This window comes from Ochotona princeps, chromosome 10 (genome assembly GCF_030435755.1).
Source record: "Ochotona princeps isolate mOchPri1 chromosome 10, mOchPri1.hap1, whole genome shotgun sequence".
NCBI classification, from domain to species: Eukaryota; Metazoa; Chordata; class Mammalia; order Lagomorpha; family Ochotonidae; genus Ochotona; species Ochotona princeps.
This window is the reverse complement of record NC_080841.1, coordinates 27666169-27682794: the sequence shown is the minus strand read 5'-3', so window position 1 is coordinate 27682794 and position 16626 is coordinate 27666169. Positions and strand designations below refer to the sequence as shown.

At 40.6% G+C, this 16626-nt stretch overlaps 1 protein-coding gene across 1 annotated transcript in view; it reads left to right on the top strand.

Annotated features, from left to right (window-relative positions):
* Positions 1-16626, top strand: part of EPRS1 (glutamyl-prolyl-tRNA synthetase 1) — a 66160-nt gene that overhangs the window by 31941 nt on the left and 17593 nt on the right. The window contains exons 14-21 of the mRNA XM_058669192.1: positions 2365-2501; positions 3649-3856; positions 4453-4565; positions 5988-6105; positions 8358-8711; positions 14127-14360; positions 15039-15301; positions 16273-16324. Of these exons, the coding sequence (XP_058525175.1) occupies positions 2365-2501; positions 3649-3856; positions 4453-4565; positions 5988-6105; positions 8358-8711; positions 14127-14360; positions 15039-15301; positions 16273-16324 (1479 nt within the window). The remainder of the gene's footprint in view (positions 1-2364; positions 2502-3648; positions 3857-4452; positions 4566-5987; positions 6106-8357; positions 8712-14126; positions 14361-15038; positions 15302-16272; positions 16325-16626) is intronic.

Below are 16626 nucleotides of genomic sequence, written 5' to 3'. Positions count from 1 at the left end.
GGCCATTAACAAGCTGCAGGTGAAGTAGAATAACCAGGCCATGGACTAGACCCACATGGGATGCCATTGTCCTAGGCAGTGGCTGTATTTGCTAAGCCACAATGCCAGCTATTGGTTGAGAATCTTGAAGGGAAAAATAGGTTTCTTTTATTCTGGTTTTCTGAGCTGCGTATCGCTTGTTATATACTAAAAATTTTGTTCATAGTAACTCACATATAAGGTAGTATTTTTTATGAGGAACTACCAGCATTTTAGCCTTATATGATTATATTTATGTGTGACAAGATCTGATGTTTTACATAAAGACTTTAGCCCAAGTGGGATATGGAATGTAAATGTATATATGTGTAGGTGTCTGAATAATCAATTGCTTTGGGTTTTCCAATAACTTAAATTGATTGCTTGATTTGTAAGTAAGGGAATCTGACATGTGTTACAGATAGATGTAATAAATTTAAAACTTCCTGGGCCTGGCGCAATAGCGTAGTGGTCAAAGTCCTTGCCTTGCACGCACTGGAATCCCATATAGGTGCCAGTTCTAATCCCAGCGGCTCCAATTCCCATCCAGCTCCCTAATTGTGGCCTGGGAAAGCAGTCAAGGACGGCCCAAATCCTTGGGACCCTGCACCCGTGTGGGAGACCTGGAAGAGGGTCCTGCCTCCTGGCTCCTGACTTTGGATCGGCCGTTGCGGTCACTTAGGGAGTGAATCATCGGATGGAAGATCTTCCTCTCTGTCTTTCCTCCTCTCTGTATATCTGCCTTGGCAATATACTAAAAAAAAACCCAAAAAATAAATAAACAAAAAAACCTTCCTGAATATTTGGAGATTTAAATGTGGACAATGAAACTTTCAGGAATATATATTTGTAAAAATGGCAGTTGTGGTCAGACAGCTTAAATTTAATTACTCAGTACTGCCTTTTAGGAAGCAAGGGACAATGGGTTAGGAGGAATCCGAAATGTATTTATTTATTTGTGAGATAGACAGATGGAAGTTGGAGCCACCGATTCACTTCCCCAGAAGCCTGCGGAAGCCAGAGCTTGGGACAGGGAAGAACCAGGAACCAGCCCACGTCTCCCATTGGTGGCAGGGACACAGATGCTTGAGCCATCACCTGCTGCCTCTCTGAACGCGCATCAGCAGGAAGCTGGAGTTGGGACAGAGCCAGGACTTGGCTGTGCGCTCTCCAGTGTGGGATGCAGATGTGTAAGCCACAGCACTGAATGTCTGCTCCAGGAAGCACACTTTCAGATTGTGACTGGATTACTGAATTTTTATTTTTTGCTGTAAAATTTATATATTGATGTGCTGGAGTTGGAGAGATGGGGGAGAGAGACGGAGAAAAAGGTCTTTCATCCACTGGTTCATGCCCCAGATGGGTGTAACAGCCAGTGCAGGGCCACGCTGAAGCCACGACCCAGGGCTGCATCCCGGTCTCCATGTGAGTGTTAGGCCCCAAGCACCTGGGACATGTTCCTCTGCTGTTCTAGGTCATTAACAGGGAGCTGGCTCTGAAATGGAACAAACAAAACGTGAACCTGCACACATAGGGAAATTCTGTTTTATCCTGTGTACCAGCTCCTGGATTACTGATTTTGATCTGTTAATTTTTTTCCCTCATGAAGTGTTTTACACCACTGTTATATTCTGTGGCTATTAAAAGTTTTTATGAGACAGTGATTTTTCTTAAATGTTTTTTTACATTCATTGAGAAGCTATTAACACCTACCATTTAGCAATTATTTTCTAGGATCTAATTGTACTTTTTCAAACAAACCTGAAATTTAACAAAAATGGCATTCTTTTTATTTCTCTTTTTTTTTTTTTGTCATATGCTGCACACTCAGAAGACAGAAACTTTATGTTATCTACACACTTGTGGGGTCCTTAAGGAAGGGTTCTGGCTTCCTGCCAAGGTGGTATCTGTTGTTCCTTGTAAAATGGTGTTTCTTTCTCTTTTCTGAAACTGAGATTCTGATAGCAAAGCAGATTCCGGCTAAAAGGATAATAAATCATAAGTCATGTGATTTTAACCTCAAAATCAGTTCTAATCTAGGTATCTTCTTGAGCAGGCTATCTCATTAACATTGTTAAGGTTGTCACAGAACTGGGGTTTAAGCTAGTGATTTCTACTCTGAGACCAGTGCCTCTGGTTTTATAACAAGTATGCACTGCTTAAATGCTAAGAATTCACAAAATATTTGCAGTAAAATAATGGAGGAAAGCAAAACGTTTTCTTTGTAATACACCACTGAATTGTTAATGGTGTAATGTCATAGCCAGCTTTTATTTGCTTAAAGGATGAAGGAATAAATTTGCGTACAGGGTCCAACCAACACTCCTGTCTTCTTTCGCTCACCAGAATCCAGATGTGGGCCTGAAGCCTGTGTGGTACAGCCCCAAAATCTTCATCGAAGGTGCTGATGCAGAGACCTTGTCTGAGGGTGAAATGGTTACGTTTATCAACTGGGGCAACATCAACATTACTAAGATCCACAAGTAAGAATGCTTTGGTCTTCCAATAAACATGAATGAAGAGTCTTTTGTTATCTATTTAGTTTTTTACCTACTAAACATTATTTAATTCAGAACTGTTATTGCTACTGTCCAGTAAATTTGCTTAGACATACATACTACAAATTCTGGATGCAAATTAACTTTTTTCTGTGTCTGTTCCAGTTTACTAATAGGCTCTTAAGCTGTGTCTGGCTTAGAAAACTACCACATGCAGATGTCAAAGATGGTTCTAATGCTTTGGCACCCCTATTCATCATTTGATTTTTTATTAGACAGTTATCCTGGTGGAAGAATCCTTTGGATAGGATTTATATAAATATAAATCTAACTTAATCTTTACCCTAAAGCCGATCGGTTAATTAAAACATAATTGACTAGTTAATGATGAATTTGGCTTTCTAGTTAATAGAGTGCACTACACTTTGATTTCCAAAATATATGTGACAAATAGCATGCTTGAGATTAATCTTTGTAAATTGAAATTTTACTTATTCAGGCTTTATATGATTGCAAGTAATTGTTAGATTTTTTTTTTTTTAAAGGAGCTAGCTATATATTTTTATTGGAAAGTCAGACATACAGAGAAAGGGACAGACCAACAGGAAGATCTCCCATTACTGAAATGACTGGAGCTGAGCCAATCTGAAGCCAGGAGCCCAGAGCCTCTTCTGGGTCTCCCTCATGGGTGCAGGGTTCCAAGGCTTTGGGCTGTCCTTTCCTGCTTTCCCAGGCCACAGGCAGGGAGCTGGATGGGAATGGGGCTGCTGGGATTAGAACCGGCATCCAAATAGGATCTTGGCGTGTGCAAGAGGAGGACCTTAGCAAGACTACTACCGTGCTGGGCCCTACATATTTTTAAATACCACATTTCACATTTTCTAGTGCTTAATGGAGGTGACTAAATCATAATACATTCATGTTTTTCATCAGATGTATATAGGTTTTTTCAGTACATCATTAGTAACTTGATAACATAGATTGCTTTATATACACTTCTAGCACATATTGTAAGCTTAACTAAATGAAATTTTTCAAAGAAAAAAAACTCTTCTCCATATGTTATAAGTTGTTTTACATTGATTGTGGCGAGTGTGTTATATTTTCCTTAAATACTCTTCAACTTTTCTAGAAATGCAGATGGAAAAATTCTATCTCTTGACGCAAAATTGAATTTGGAGAACAAGGACTACAAGAAAACCACTAAGATCACTTGGCTTGCAGAGACTGCACATGCGCTTCCCATCCCGGCAATCTGTGTCACCTATGAGCACTTGATCACAAAGCCGGTGCTCGGGAAGGATGAAGACTTCAAGCAGTATGTCAACAAGGACAGTAAGGTGGGCTTCCGGAAGAAACCCCGCTTCGCTCTGTTCTGTTACAGAAATGGATTTAGAACTTTCATAACTAATTTGAAATTTTTAATAATAAACTAGAAATGATGTGTAGAGTTTTCTGTAAATAAAGAGATGTTAAAAAGTAATGGCTCACTTCATAAATGACAGCCAAGAGGGGTTGATTAACTTGGCTGAGCACCAATGGTGACTAATGGAGCTGAGTTTCTAACCCAGACATGCTGACCCTGCAGCGCTCTGCACTCAGGCACTAAGTTAGCGTGCCATCAGCCATGTCCATGGCGTGCTTCTTGGATGCAATTCATGTGTGTGTTGGAGAAAGTTTTTTTTTTTCCTCATTTACCTCATTCACATTATTTAAGACTTCCTAAAGCCTGTCAGTTTATAAAAGTTGACTTCCAAAAATGTGACAGATTGAGTTGTCATTTACTTTAATGCTGCCCTGTCTTACAGTGTGCTCAAGTAGCAAACTTTTTCACATGTTTGTTTAAAACGAAGATATTCCAGCTTCTGGAAAACTGGATTTTAGAGTGATTTTAATTTTTGCCAAAGTGTATTTTGACCGGATGTCATCTTTACAGCGTGAAGAACTAATGCTCGGTGACCCCTGCCTTAAGGATCTGAGAAAAGGAGACATTATACAGCTGCAGAGAAGGGGGTTCTTCATCTGTGACCAGCCGTACGAGCCTGTAAGGTGGGTAAACATGAATGAGCATCTTCATGAAAGTACTTCGAGTTCTCACATTGAGTAACATGTTGGAATGTCAGCACTTTGACTAAAATTCTGTTACTCAGTTTGATTTGTTCTGCATTTAATATTTCAGGCCTAAGTAATTTCATGAGAACTATTCTTGAAGTAATGGTAGTGTGCATTGACTACCTTGCAAGTGTTGTGTAGTGGTGATGGTTGCATGTCTATATCTAGCCATTGATTTGTGTAGGATATAAATTGGCTCAATAAAGCTATTTTAGCAAATATTAAAAGAGGAGGTAGGTGTTGTGCAGCACACTAAGCCACCATTTGGGATGTCGTCATCTCAAATCCGAGCATCTGGTTTGAGCCCCAGCTGCAATCTTCCATTTCAGCTTAGTAGTAGTATTTCTGAGAGGTGGTAGGTGAAGGCTGGTTCAGTCTGTGCCACCAGCAGGGAGACCCAGATGGAATTCCTCGCTTTGAATTGGCACAGTTATTTGCAGAATGAGTCAGCAGATGGAAGACCTATCTGTTTCCCCCACTGTGTTACTCTGACTTTATGAAAAACAGGTAAATCTTAAAACAACAACAACAAAAAAAAAAACAGATAGATAGGATCTTACTGTCACTAAATTTTTTCTGTCATTTTTTTTTTTTTTTACTTCATGGCTTTAAGTATAATAGTCACAGAAGTCTTTTTTTTTATGTTTGATCTCACAAGCGTAATTACTGCTAATTGTTGTACCCTGCAGAACTGAAAAATGTGTTTGTGATTTATTTATTTGAAAGGCAGAGTTAGAGAAAGAGAGAAATCTTCTATCTGCTGGTTACTTCCCAAATAACCACAATGGCTGGGACTGGACCAGGCTGAACCTAGGAGCCAGAATTACCCATATGGGTTTCTCAGATGGGTACATGGGCCCAAGGACATGGTGTATCCTCTGCTGCCTTCCCAAGCACATTAACAGGAAGCTGAATTGGAATTGGAGCTGCTAGGACTTTAACTGGTGCCAGTGTTGTAGGCATTGGCCTGAGTTGCTACGCTACAACACCAGCCCTGAATTGAGAAATTCTTAGAAATGATTTGGAGAAAATATTCTACTTGTAAGTAGATATAATATGCCATGTGGGTGTTTTTATTTTAATCAAGAGTGATACTATTAACATCCACTGTTTTTGGTGGCAGGAAACAACAGTTGATTTTGCTTTGAGATTTAGTTGGTCATGTCTTTGAATATTCATAAAGTGGAAGTTTATAATGAGACCGATCTAAAGAACCTCTGTTTTGAATACTCATTGTGGACTATTTATTTGTACTTTGAAAGGATACTAAGTGTTCTTGAGTTTTTCTCAGAACCCAGTTTTAATTGCAATTCAGGTAATTTTGTTCAAGTTAACTCCTTGTTCCTACATTTTCTTTAGCCCATACAGTTGCAAAGAAGCCCCATGCATTTTGATTTATATTCCTGATGGCCATACAAAGGAAATGCCAACATTTGGCTCAAAGGAAAAGAACAAAGGAGAAGCTATAAAAACTGAGGTAAAATGCTAATTTTAACAGATGTGTCTGTAATCAATGATCTTTCTTTCTGTGTTAGTTTGGAACACATAAATTGAACAAAAAAGTCTTTTTTTCTCCTCATGCTTTGTTCTCTGTTCTCATTGACTTGCCTGTGATTCCAGCTTTGCAAAGATATAACATCATTGAAAGGGATGTAGCACACACTGTTAAACAGAACCACCTTGAGCTAATGGTCACAGGAGGTAACAGATGTTAGGAATATCGCAGGTTTCCTTGATTAATATTGCCAGTAACTTCCGTGGCATCCTGGAGCACCTTGATGTGTGGTTTGGGGTGCATAATCCAATGGCAGTGCAGAAGACTGGAGGGTAGAATGGAATTGTTAGAAGTTGTCTTGAAGGTCGGATCATGGAGAATATAAAGCAGGGATTGGATCAGGAAGGAGAATGGCTAGGACAGTAACTTACTGTTTTGTTTGGACTCGGTTGATGAGGTAAATAAATGATAAATATCTGGAGTTTGGGAGGAGGGTCAGAAGAGGAGCAGCCAGGGCATGAACCAGCACCTGTACGGATGTCAGCATTGCAGGCAATGGCTTTACCCACTGTACCAGCACATGTACACCCACTGTACCCTACACATGTGCTTTTTCAGGTGAATAATGTTATGGAAATCTGGTTTTAATGGATTGGGTTCAGGACTAAAGGAACTCATGCAGGGTTTTTAGCTTTTTCTTACGGTGTTGAACTGATAGGTTCTCCTGTTTTCACCATCAATGAGTTTATTGTTAAAAATAAGAATCAGAACAAAATTTGTGATTTTGAATGACTCCCTTAGCTGTATTCTTCTCTTACTATTCAGTATGTATTTACATATGTATATTAATCTTTATGGGTTTCTAAAAGCTATAAATTATGAATAATGTAAAAAATTGATGGGGGTTGCAATTTAGATTTTGTGATGACTTCAGAATCCCCATGGAAAAGGCATCACCTGTAAAACTTAAGGTGCTTCTTAGCTATCTCAAGACCTGAAAATGCTGAATCTGGGATCCGGACAGTGTTCTGGAGAAGAAATGGGGAATACTGGAGTTTAATATACATGACTCCATGAATATGGATGAGGTTACTCTCAGAATTTTAGTGGAAGATCATTCAAGTAAAAAGAAATGCGGAATATTGTATGCAGAATCTTAAGGTTGGGATTTTAATAGGGAGGATCACATTCTAGGCAGAGGTAACATGACATTGAGAATAAAAATAGTGTGCTTATTCACTACCCAGAGATGGTGATTATACCCGTGACTCCATGTTACATATATTTATGGACAGATATGTATCTACAAACATATACTTCTATACAGATACATCTGTTCTTCAATGGGGAGTTGATTATTTCACGGTATATTCATGGAGTTGTTGCCTTATCAACAATCTAAATGTAGTTCATTCTAAGAATTGTTATTAATGCTCACTTTTTCACAGCCTTTGTGATTAAGGACTCTACATGGATTTACTACTTTTTATTGCTTTTTGTATCAAACTGTTAACTAAAATTAACTCTGTTTATAGTAAAAGAAATAAATAGTAAATCTAAGTTGCACAGCTAGTAATAGGCAGTGCTTTATTTTCAGACCTGATAGTTGTATCCTAGTCCTCTAATGATAAGAATTTAATGTTTTTGGGCCCAGCGCAATAGCCCAGTAGCTGAATCCTTGCCTTGCATGTACCAGGCGCTGGTTCTAATCCTGGTTGCCCTGCTTCCCATCCAGTTCACTGCTTGTGGCCTGGGAAAGCAGTCAAGGACAGCCCAAAGCCTTGGGACCCTGCACCCGTATAGGAGGCCTGGAAGAGGCTCCTGGCTCCTGGCTTCAGATAGGATCATCTCTGACCATTCACTTAGGGAGTGAACCAGCTGTTGGAAAAATCTTTCTCTGTGTTTCTCCTTTTCTCTGTAAATCTGCCTTTCTAATAAAAATAAATATTTTTAAAAAGGAATTTAGTGTGTTTTTAATCTTTTTTCTAATATGATTAAAAAATGCTCCAGTGAATATTAGTGTACCTCTTTCCTTGTTCACTTATGTAATTTTTTTACTAGAAGAAATTTTTATGAGATTATTTGCTTAAAAATAATTAAAAATTATATTTTTAAAAATTATATTTTTAAAAATTATATTTTTCACTTGAAATGTAAAATGGTTTCATATTTTTGTGAGAGGACATTTAACATGAAGTAATTCTTTTTTCTTTTCTTTTTGTTAACTTTGGTAGAAAACTCCTGTTAAAGAAAAGCCAGCACCTGCTCTAACGAGTGCGTGCGCTGCCTCTGAGGACCCTGTGCTCCTTTACAGCAGAGTGGCTGCACAAGGGGACGTGGTCCGTGAACTGAAAACCAAAAAAGCGGCAAAGGAAGACATCGATACTGCCGTCAAAAAGCTGTTGGCTTTGAAAGCTGAGTACAAGGAGAAGACTGGCCAGGAATACAAACCTGGAAATCCTCCTGCTGCCGTCGGACACAGCAGTTCTACGTCGTCAGCAAGTGTTCTGGAAAGTAAATCTCTGTATGATGAGGTTGCTGCACAAGGAGAGGTCGTGAGGAAACTGAAAGCCGAAAAGGCCCCGAAGGTCAGTGTGCTGGAGCAGGCCAGGAACACTGGGCGAGTTGGCATATGTATTCCCAATGGCTAGGGCTTTCACACGCTATACATTACCAGCTCCAGTCTGTATCTCCCACTACTCATTTTCTCATTCCCTACATATTTTGACATAATTGTCACCATTTACTGATACCTGCTATATGTCAGCCTCTGAAAATATAAATAAGGAACAGTGAAGAAAGAGAGGTTGCTGGGGAGGAAATATGTAAACTCATGTGATTTTCTGTGCTGTGCCTGTAATCGTGTGTGGTATGTATAAATTGTTAGAATGGTTATGATAGGTGAATTGCAGGGAACTAAGTTGCCGATGAGGTGGAAAGTGTAGATTCCAGGGTGTGATACGCCACTGGGCTTGACTTAGTGGCTGCAGGGGATTTATTGCCTGATTTGGCCTTTGGTTGGAGAATGAATACCTTGAGGCTGCGAGTTCCTCACTTCACAAAAAAGTTACTGTATAGCTGATGGGGAGCCCTGCCGCAGATGACTGATCCGTGAGCCTTTTGACCTCTGCTAAGGAGGGAAAAATGAGGCTGTCTTGCAACTGTGAAGTGCGAGAAATGTGGTTTTTAGTCTGTTGAGGCCCCACAGAGCCACAGCCATCTGAAACAGCTTTGTTTCGAAGAATAAAGGCTGCCAATGAGTGGGTGCAGCATGTAGTTCTTGGTGTGCCTGTGATATGGTAAGGTTGAGAGCATTGTGATGGATGCTCTTTCTAGATGTAATGTAATGGAAAGTGCTTTGATCGTCCAGTCTTCATTCTGAATGGAGTGCATGGAAACTTGGTGACCATTGTACTCAGGGCAACAGGTTCATCTTTCATCCTGTTGGGTTAATGATTACATCATCATACTCTCCTGCAGTAACACTGTTGAGGTTATGAAAGTCGCTAGATCTCCCATGTGGGTAGCAGGAATCAAAATACATGAACCATCATCTGCTGTGTTAGCAGGGAACTGGATTAAGCAGGGTAGCTGATACTAGAAATGGAGTATCCAGGACTGTAAACAGCATTCTGATATGGGATGTCGCATCTCAGACAGCAGCTTACACCACTGTGCCACAAGGCCAACCCCAGTGTTTGTGGATTCTATTTTGTTCTGCTCTGCGTTTTTTCCCCTCTGCTCCAAAATTTAGTTGAGTAAAAATTAGTTGGAGGCAGAGTATAGACCAGAAGATGAAAAAGGAGTAAAAACTTGAAGTACACCTTGGATGAATTCCGATTAATTGATTTGTGTTAGAGGAAAGTTGCAGTTTAGGGACGTGACCGGGACAGCGGAGCCTCCCACTGAGCTTCAGCACGCCTGTCCGGCTCCCACGGCCCGTCTCAGGAGGGGTGAACAGGTCATTGTTTCATAGAGTCTCAGGGATTTAAGCTGAACATAATCGTAGTGTTTTTTGAATTTCCTTGTAGAGTTTTTGAAAGGTACACGTGGGTATTTTCCCTCCCCTTTGAATTCACTGCTTTTGTTACCATTTACATCCTGCCCACCAAAAGAAAAAAACTGCTTTGGGGCTTGTTATGCTAGTGGGGTGAAGATGTAGCTTTCTTAGGTGTGCTAGAAAGGAGCAAAAGGAAGTAACCAGTGATAGAGTTGGGAAAAATACTTTTAAGTATTTTTTTGGGGGGGGGGAATATTTTCCTTGAGGATTGAGATGTACAAGAATTGAAAGATTGTATTCTCATTTTTAAAAGGCTAAAGTTCGTTTTGGGTTTAATGTCTCCTTTGTTCCCCATGGAGAAATGCTTCCCCCTACTGGCTGCTGCAGAAGTAGCTGTTTGAGTATTTGCCATTCTAAATGTGACTGTGTGTGTTGCCTTCATTTCTCTCTCTCTTTTTTTTGTCTCTTTTTTTTTATTCATTAATTACATTGTATTATGTAACACAGTTTCATAGGTACTTGGATTCTCCCCACCCCTCCCCAAACCCTCTCACCATGGTGGATTCCTCCACCTTGTTGCATAACCACAGTTCAAGTTCAGTTGAGATTCCCCCATTGCAAGCATACACCAAACATAGGGTCCAGCATCTCATTGTCCAGTCAAGTTCAACGGCTTCTTGGGTATACCCTCTCTGGTCTGAAGACAGAGCCAGCAGAGTATCATCCCGATCAATTAAAAGCTCCAACATACCATCAGCAAAAAGTTACATCATTATGGAATTAATTGACATAGTAATGAGTAACCAATATGTTAAAAGTAAATGCGAGTTCCTAGCCACCTTCTGTGACCACCTCACTTACATTTCAATTTTAGTTTATACACAACATATAACATACATAACATAACATGTTATATATAACATCATATCATCTTAAATTAAGGCAAACATGTGGTATTTAACCTTTTGGGATTGGCTCATTTCCCTTAGCATTATGGTTTCCAGTTTGGCCCATTTGGCCACAAAGAACTGCATTTTGTTTTTTTTAATAGCTGAGTAGTATTCCATGGAGTAGATGAACCATAGCTTTCTTATCCAATCCTCTGCTGATGGGCATTTTGGCTGTTTCCATGTTTTTGCAATTACTGATTGTGCTGCTATGAACCTAGGAGTGCATGTTGGTTTCTCATAAAACAAGTGTTCTGGATATATTTCTAGGAGTGCTATTGCTGGATCACACGGTATGTTGAATTTGAGTTGTTTGTATGTTCTCCATACTGATTTCCATAGAGGCTGTACGAGCCTGCAGCCCCACCAGCAGTGGAGTAGGGTTCCCTTTTCCCCGCAACCTCGCCAACAAGTGTTGTTGGTGCTTTTATTCATGTGGGCCAGTCTTACTGGCGTTAGGTGGTACAATTTTTTTAAAGATATATTTATTTCGAGGACCCGGTGTGGTGGCCTCGTAGCTCAAGTCCTCACCTTGAATGCACCAGGATCCCATATGGGCACCGGTCCCAACCTTGTTGGCTCTGCTTCCCTTCTAGCTCCCTGCTTGTGGCCTGGGAAAGCAGCAGAGGATGACCCAAAGCCTTGGGACCCTCACCCGTGTGGGAGACCTGGAGGAAGTTCCTGGCTCCTGGATTCAGATTGGTGCAGCTCTGGCCATTGTGGTCACTTGGGGAGTGACTCATCGGACAGATCATCCTCTCTGTCTCTCTTCCTCTGTATATCTAACTGTAATAAAAATAAATCTTATAAAGATATATATATTTCTGTTGGAAAGGCAGATCCACAGAGAGGAGAGATAGAAAGATCTTCCTTCCACTTACCCACTTCCCAAATGGCCATACTGGCTGGGAGCTGAGCTGGTCCAAAGCCAGGACCCTCCTCCTGGTCTCCCACACGGGTGCAAGGCCCCAAGGCTTTGGGTCATCCTCTGCTGCTTTCCAAGACCACAAGCTGGGAACTGGATGGGAAGTAGAGCAGCCAGTACATGAATCAGCAGACCCATAGGATGCTGGTGCTTGCAGGGAAAGGATTAGCCGATTGAACCGTTGCACTGTTCCCTAAAAGTTTTAGGTTACTCATTTACCCATTTGAGAGGCAGAGAAAGACAGAGCTGTCATCCATCCAGTGGTTGGCTCTTCAAACACTTGTAATGACTAGGACTGATTCAGGTCTAAATTAGAAGCCAGAAACTTAGCCCGTGTCTACTGTTGGTGGCAGGGACCCGATTGCTTGAGCCGTCAGTGCTGCATTAGCAGGAAGCTGGAGGCGCATCCAGAGCAGGAAATCAGACCGGGAATGTCTGTGTGGAATGTCGACATCCTAGGCACAACTTCCCTGCTGTGCCAAATGCGCACCCTCATTCCGCCCATTCTTCTGGGTGTCACCTGTAACGGAGCATGAAAAATTGGCAGAGTAATTGCAGATACTTTTCTCTATTTGGCTTAATGACTTCATCCTGTCCTTGGTCTGCTGGTCTGTGCTTAGGTAGTGTTTCAGGCAATCCTTCCTTTCTGTTCTCTGTCGGAATCCTGAGTGTCTTAGTTGAGTTGAGTGACTTGTTTGTTCTCAGTATGATTTTATTGACTGCTTAGAGGTTGAAATACATGGGTCAGCATGGGTGAGCATTTGAAGTTTCAACACCCTTTCTTTTATTGGAAATTTTTAAGAGTGACATAGCTATTCTGTAGTTGGGTTCAAACTTCACTACCCTCCCTCCGCACTGGCCAGGCTGTAGTTAAAATCTGCTGAATAGTCTGAAGAAAGTAATGGGGCTTGGTATTGTGGTAGAGTGGGTTCCTCAGTGTGTGCTGCCACCCTCCCATACTGGAGTGCCAGCTTGTTCTGCTGCTGATCAGCATGCCTGCTGAGGCACCTGGGAAGGTGACGGAGGATGGCCCCAGTGCTTCGGTCCCTGCCCTGCAGGAGCTGAATGGAGTTCTTGACTTCTGTTGCAAGCATGTGGGGAGTGAACCAGTGCATGGGTTTTTGTTGCTGTGCCTTTCAATAAATAAATAAATGCATGGATCAATAAATAATTTTTAAAGAGAAGTAAGAGTTGTGTTAAAGCTATTGAACTATTTTTTTGTTTGTACATTTTGACTTCACTATAAATGATATGACACTGACAGTTTGCATGATTTATATAATTTATTTGCTTAATTCTGTAGATTGCAGAGTTATAGTACTGTATGTGTTTATATCATGAGTACATGGAAGAGTGTTAACCTTTAGCTTTGTGACATTAGACTGATAACAGATTTTTTCTATAATAAACTGACTTACTGGAAGACAGTCTTCCCTTGATAGCCATGAAGGATTGGCTGCAGAACCCCAAGCATACAAAAAATCTGGGTCTGCTTGAGTCTTTTACTTAAAATGTCATCAGATTTATATATAACACATATTTTTCCTGTGTATTTTAAATCATCTTTAATACTGTGAATGTGGTATATATAGAATTATACTGTATTGTTTAGGATATAAGGACAAGAAAAAAAGTCTATATACATTCCAATACAGATGCATTTTTAAAAGATTTATTTATTTTGGAAGTCAAAGTAAGCGAGAGAGAAAGCAAGAGTCGTCTGTCTACTTTTTTTTTTCTGTCCACTATTTTGCTCCCCAGCTGGCCAGAGTGGCTGGGCTGGCTCAGGAACCGGAACTCCACCTGCATCTCTCGTGTAAGTGGCAACAACCCAAGCACTTGGGCCATCTTCTGCCCCCTCCCTAGGTGTGTGAGCAGCTAGGACTTGAACCGGTGCTGGGATGTGGAATGCTGGTGTTGAAAGCAGTGGTTTCTCCTGCTGCAGCACCAATGTTGGCCCTTCAGATTTTGTTTCCAACGTTTTTGCTCTGTAGTTGAGTGATCCATAATTTCCCATAAATACAGATGGCTGACTATATTTTGTTGATAATGCTATTTTTAAAGTGACATTGAATTTTTCACATATCTTAGGAAATATTAAATATTTGTTTCTTTTCCTCTTTCACTTCAGGCTAAAGTTAACGAAGCTGTAGAACGCTTGCTGTCCCTGAAAGCTGAGTATAAAGAAAAAACTGGAAAGGAGTATGTACCTGGCCAGCCCCCTTTGTCTCAAAGCACAGATTCAAAACCTGCTGGAAACTCTGAGCCTGCGGGCCCAGAAACTTCAGACGCCAAAGCACTTTTTGACAGAGTAGCTTGCCAAGGGGAAGTAGTTCGAAAACTCAAAGCGGAAAAAGTCTCCAAAGTTAGTATGCTATTCTGTTTGTGTACCTTTGTTTTTTGCATTTTGATTAACCAAAGCACTTGTACTGTTACCTGCTGCCACCAAGACTGCATTAGCAGGAAGCTGGGTGTGAAGCAGAGTAGATGGGACTCAAACTGGCCACACCAATATTGGATGTGGGTGTTGCAAGCACAGTGGTTTAGTATGTTGTGTCAGAATGCCAGTCCCGTGCAGTAGGACTTTTTTGATACAAGTTCATGTGAGCAGACAGTTAAGTCATCGTAAGTTTTAAAGTATAACAAGCAATACAGAAACTCAATTACTCTCATCTTTATAACTGTGAAGTATTCAACCTAGTGTATAATTCAGTGGCTCTTAGTTTAGATGCCTTTGGAATACTTAACGTTGTATGATCACGGAATGTTGCGTAAGAGTCATTAGCCGCGTAGGACTCTTAAAGACTTGAAATGTGAGAGCTGGGATTGAAGAACTGAGTTCATTTTTATTTGAATAGCCACATGTGACTAGTGACTTCTGTTTGGATAGTGCAGTTATAATCTGTGTTTTTTTGTTTTGTTTTTACCAGTTACTCATGCATAGTTCTATCCTGGTTGATCACATGCTTTTAAAGCTTCAGACATTATTTTTGGGTGTTTAGGCCACGATTTGAATTAAATACTGTCTTGTCTTCTACTAAAGGACCAAATAGATGCAGCCGTACAGGAACTCCTGCAGCTGAAGGCGCAGTACAAGTCCCTCACGGGAGTGGAATATAAGCCTGTGTCTGCCACTGGGGCTGAGGACAAAGACAAGAAGAAGAAAGAAAAAGAAAATAAGTCTGAAAAGCAAAATAAGCCTCAGAAACAAAATGATGGCCAAAAGAAAGATGCTTCCAAAAGCCAAGGAAGTGGGCTGTCATCCAGTGGAGCAGGAGAAGGGCAGGGGCCGAAGAAGCAGACCAGGTAAAATAAGGCATGGAGGCCTCACTTGATGAGAGGCAGGTTTAAATGGATTCAACTCTTCAGATTTTAGAAAAGTGTTTATTAGTGTATTTATTGGTTTTCATCTCCTGGAAAGAGCTGTGTATATGGAAACAGATAGCTCTTTCACCCATCGGTTCATGGCTCCAAATGCCCGTAACAGCCAGGGCTGGGCTGACCAACACCAGGAGTTTAAAACTCTGACCGGATCTCCGTCCGCATCTCCCAGATGGATAACGGGACCTGTTACACTTGAATCGTTTCCTGTTGCCTCCCATGACACATTATCAGGAAGCTCAATCAGAAGTGGAACACTTGGGGATTCAACTGGCACCCCAAGATGGGATGCCTGTGTTTCAAGTGGAGGCCCCAAAAGATTACCTTAAAAAGAATTTTATGAAAGAAATGCTTGCATTACAAGTGTAGGTTTTGGATGGATTTGGCTTTCCTAGTTCTTGGCAGAGAACATCTCACTCTCTCTTATGAAATGATGACAATGTTTAGGAATAAACAAAGAGCCTGTAACTACAGAACTAGCACACAATAAAAAAGAAATATGTCCATTTAGAATTTAGAGGTTTATTTGAATGTGTGTGTCTATTAGAAACCTAATCTCCAAATTCATATTTTAATGGCGTTTAGGGTTGGGACCTTTAAAGGATAATTAGTGGCTTTGTAAGAAGAGGAACAGAGTGCCCTGCTCACATGCTTGCTGTCACACCATGTGATGCCCCTTGCCATCATGTTAGGATGCTGCAGGAGGGCCTCACCAGATGCCAGGCAGATGTCAGCAGCGTGCTCTTGGGCTTGCAGCCTCCAGAACTGTGAAGCTGCTAAGCTTTTATTCTTATAGATTTCCTCGACTTGCTTATTTTGTTAGAGCAATGGAAAATGGACTAAAACACAACCTAGAAAATTGCTGAGTGAAGGAATTTTTTTTTTTTTTTTAACAGATTGGGTCTTGAGGCAAAAAAGGAAGAAAATCTTGCTGATTGGTATTCCCAGGTGAGTGCATTCACTTGACAATGTTTTAAATTTCTCAAAATCAGATTTAGATTATAAAACTCAGACACAAGGTTAACAGTAGCAATGTATAAAGCCTTTAATCATGCAGTGTAGTCTTTTAACATATCACATTTTTAAAAATATCACCTAAAATGGTCCTTTTTCTATTCCGTTATTGTTCATAGCCATTAAACTATGGTCCTTTTGCTTTTTACTTGTTAGATTTCTTGTGTTGGTTAAGTATTAAGTCTTATTGTAGTGTAAACCTGAAATATCCAGAAAGTTAAAAAGATGGAGAGAAA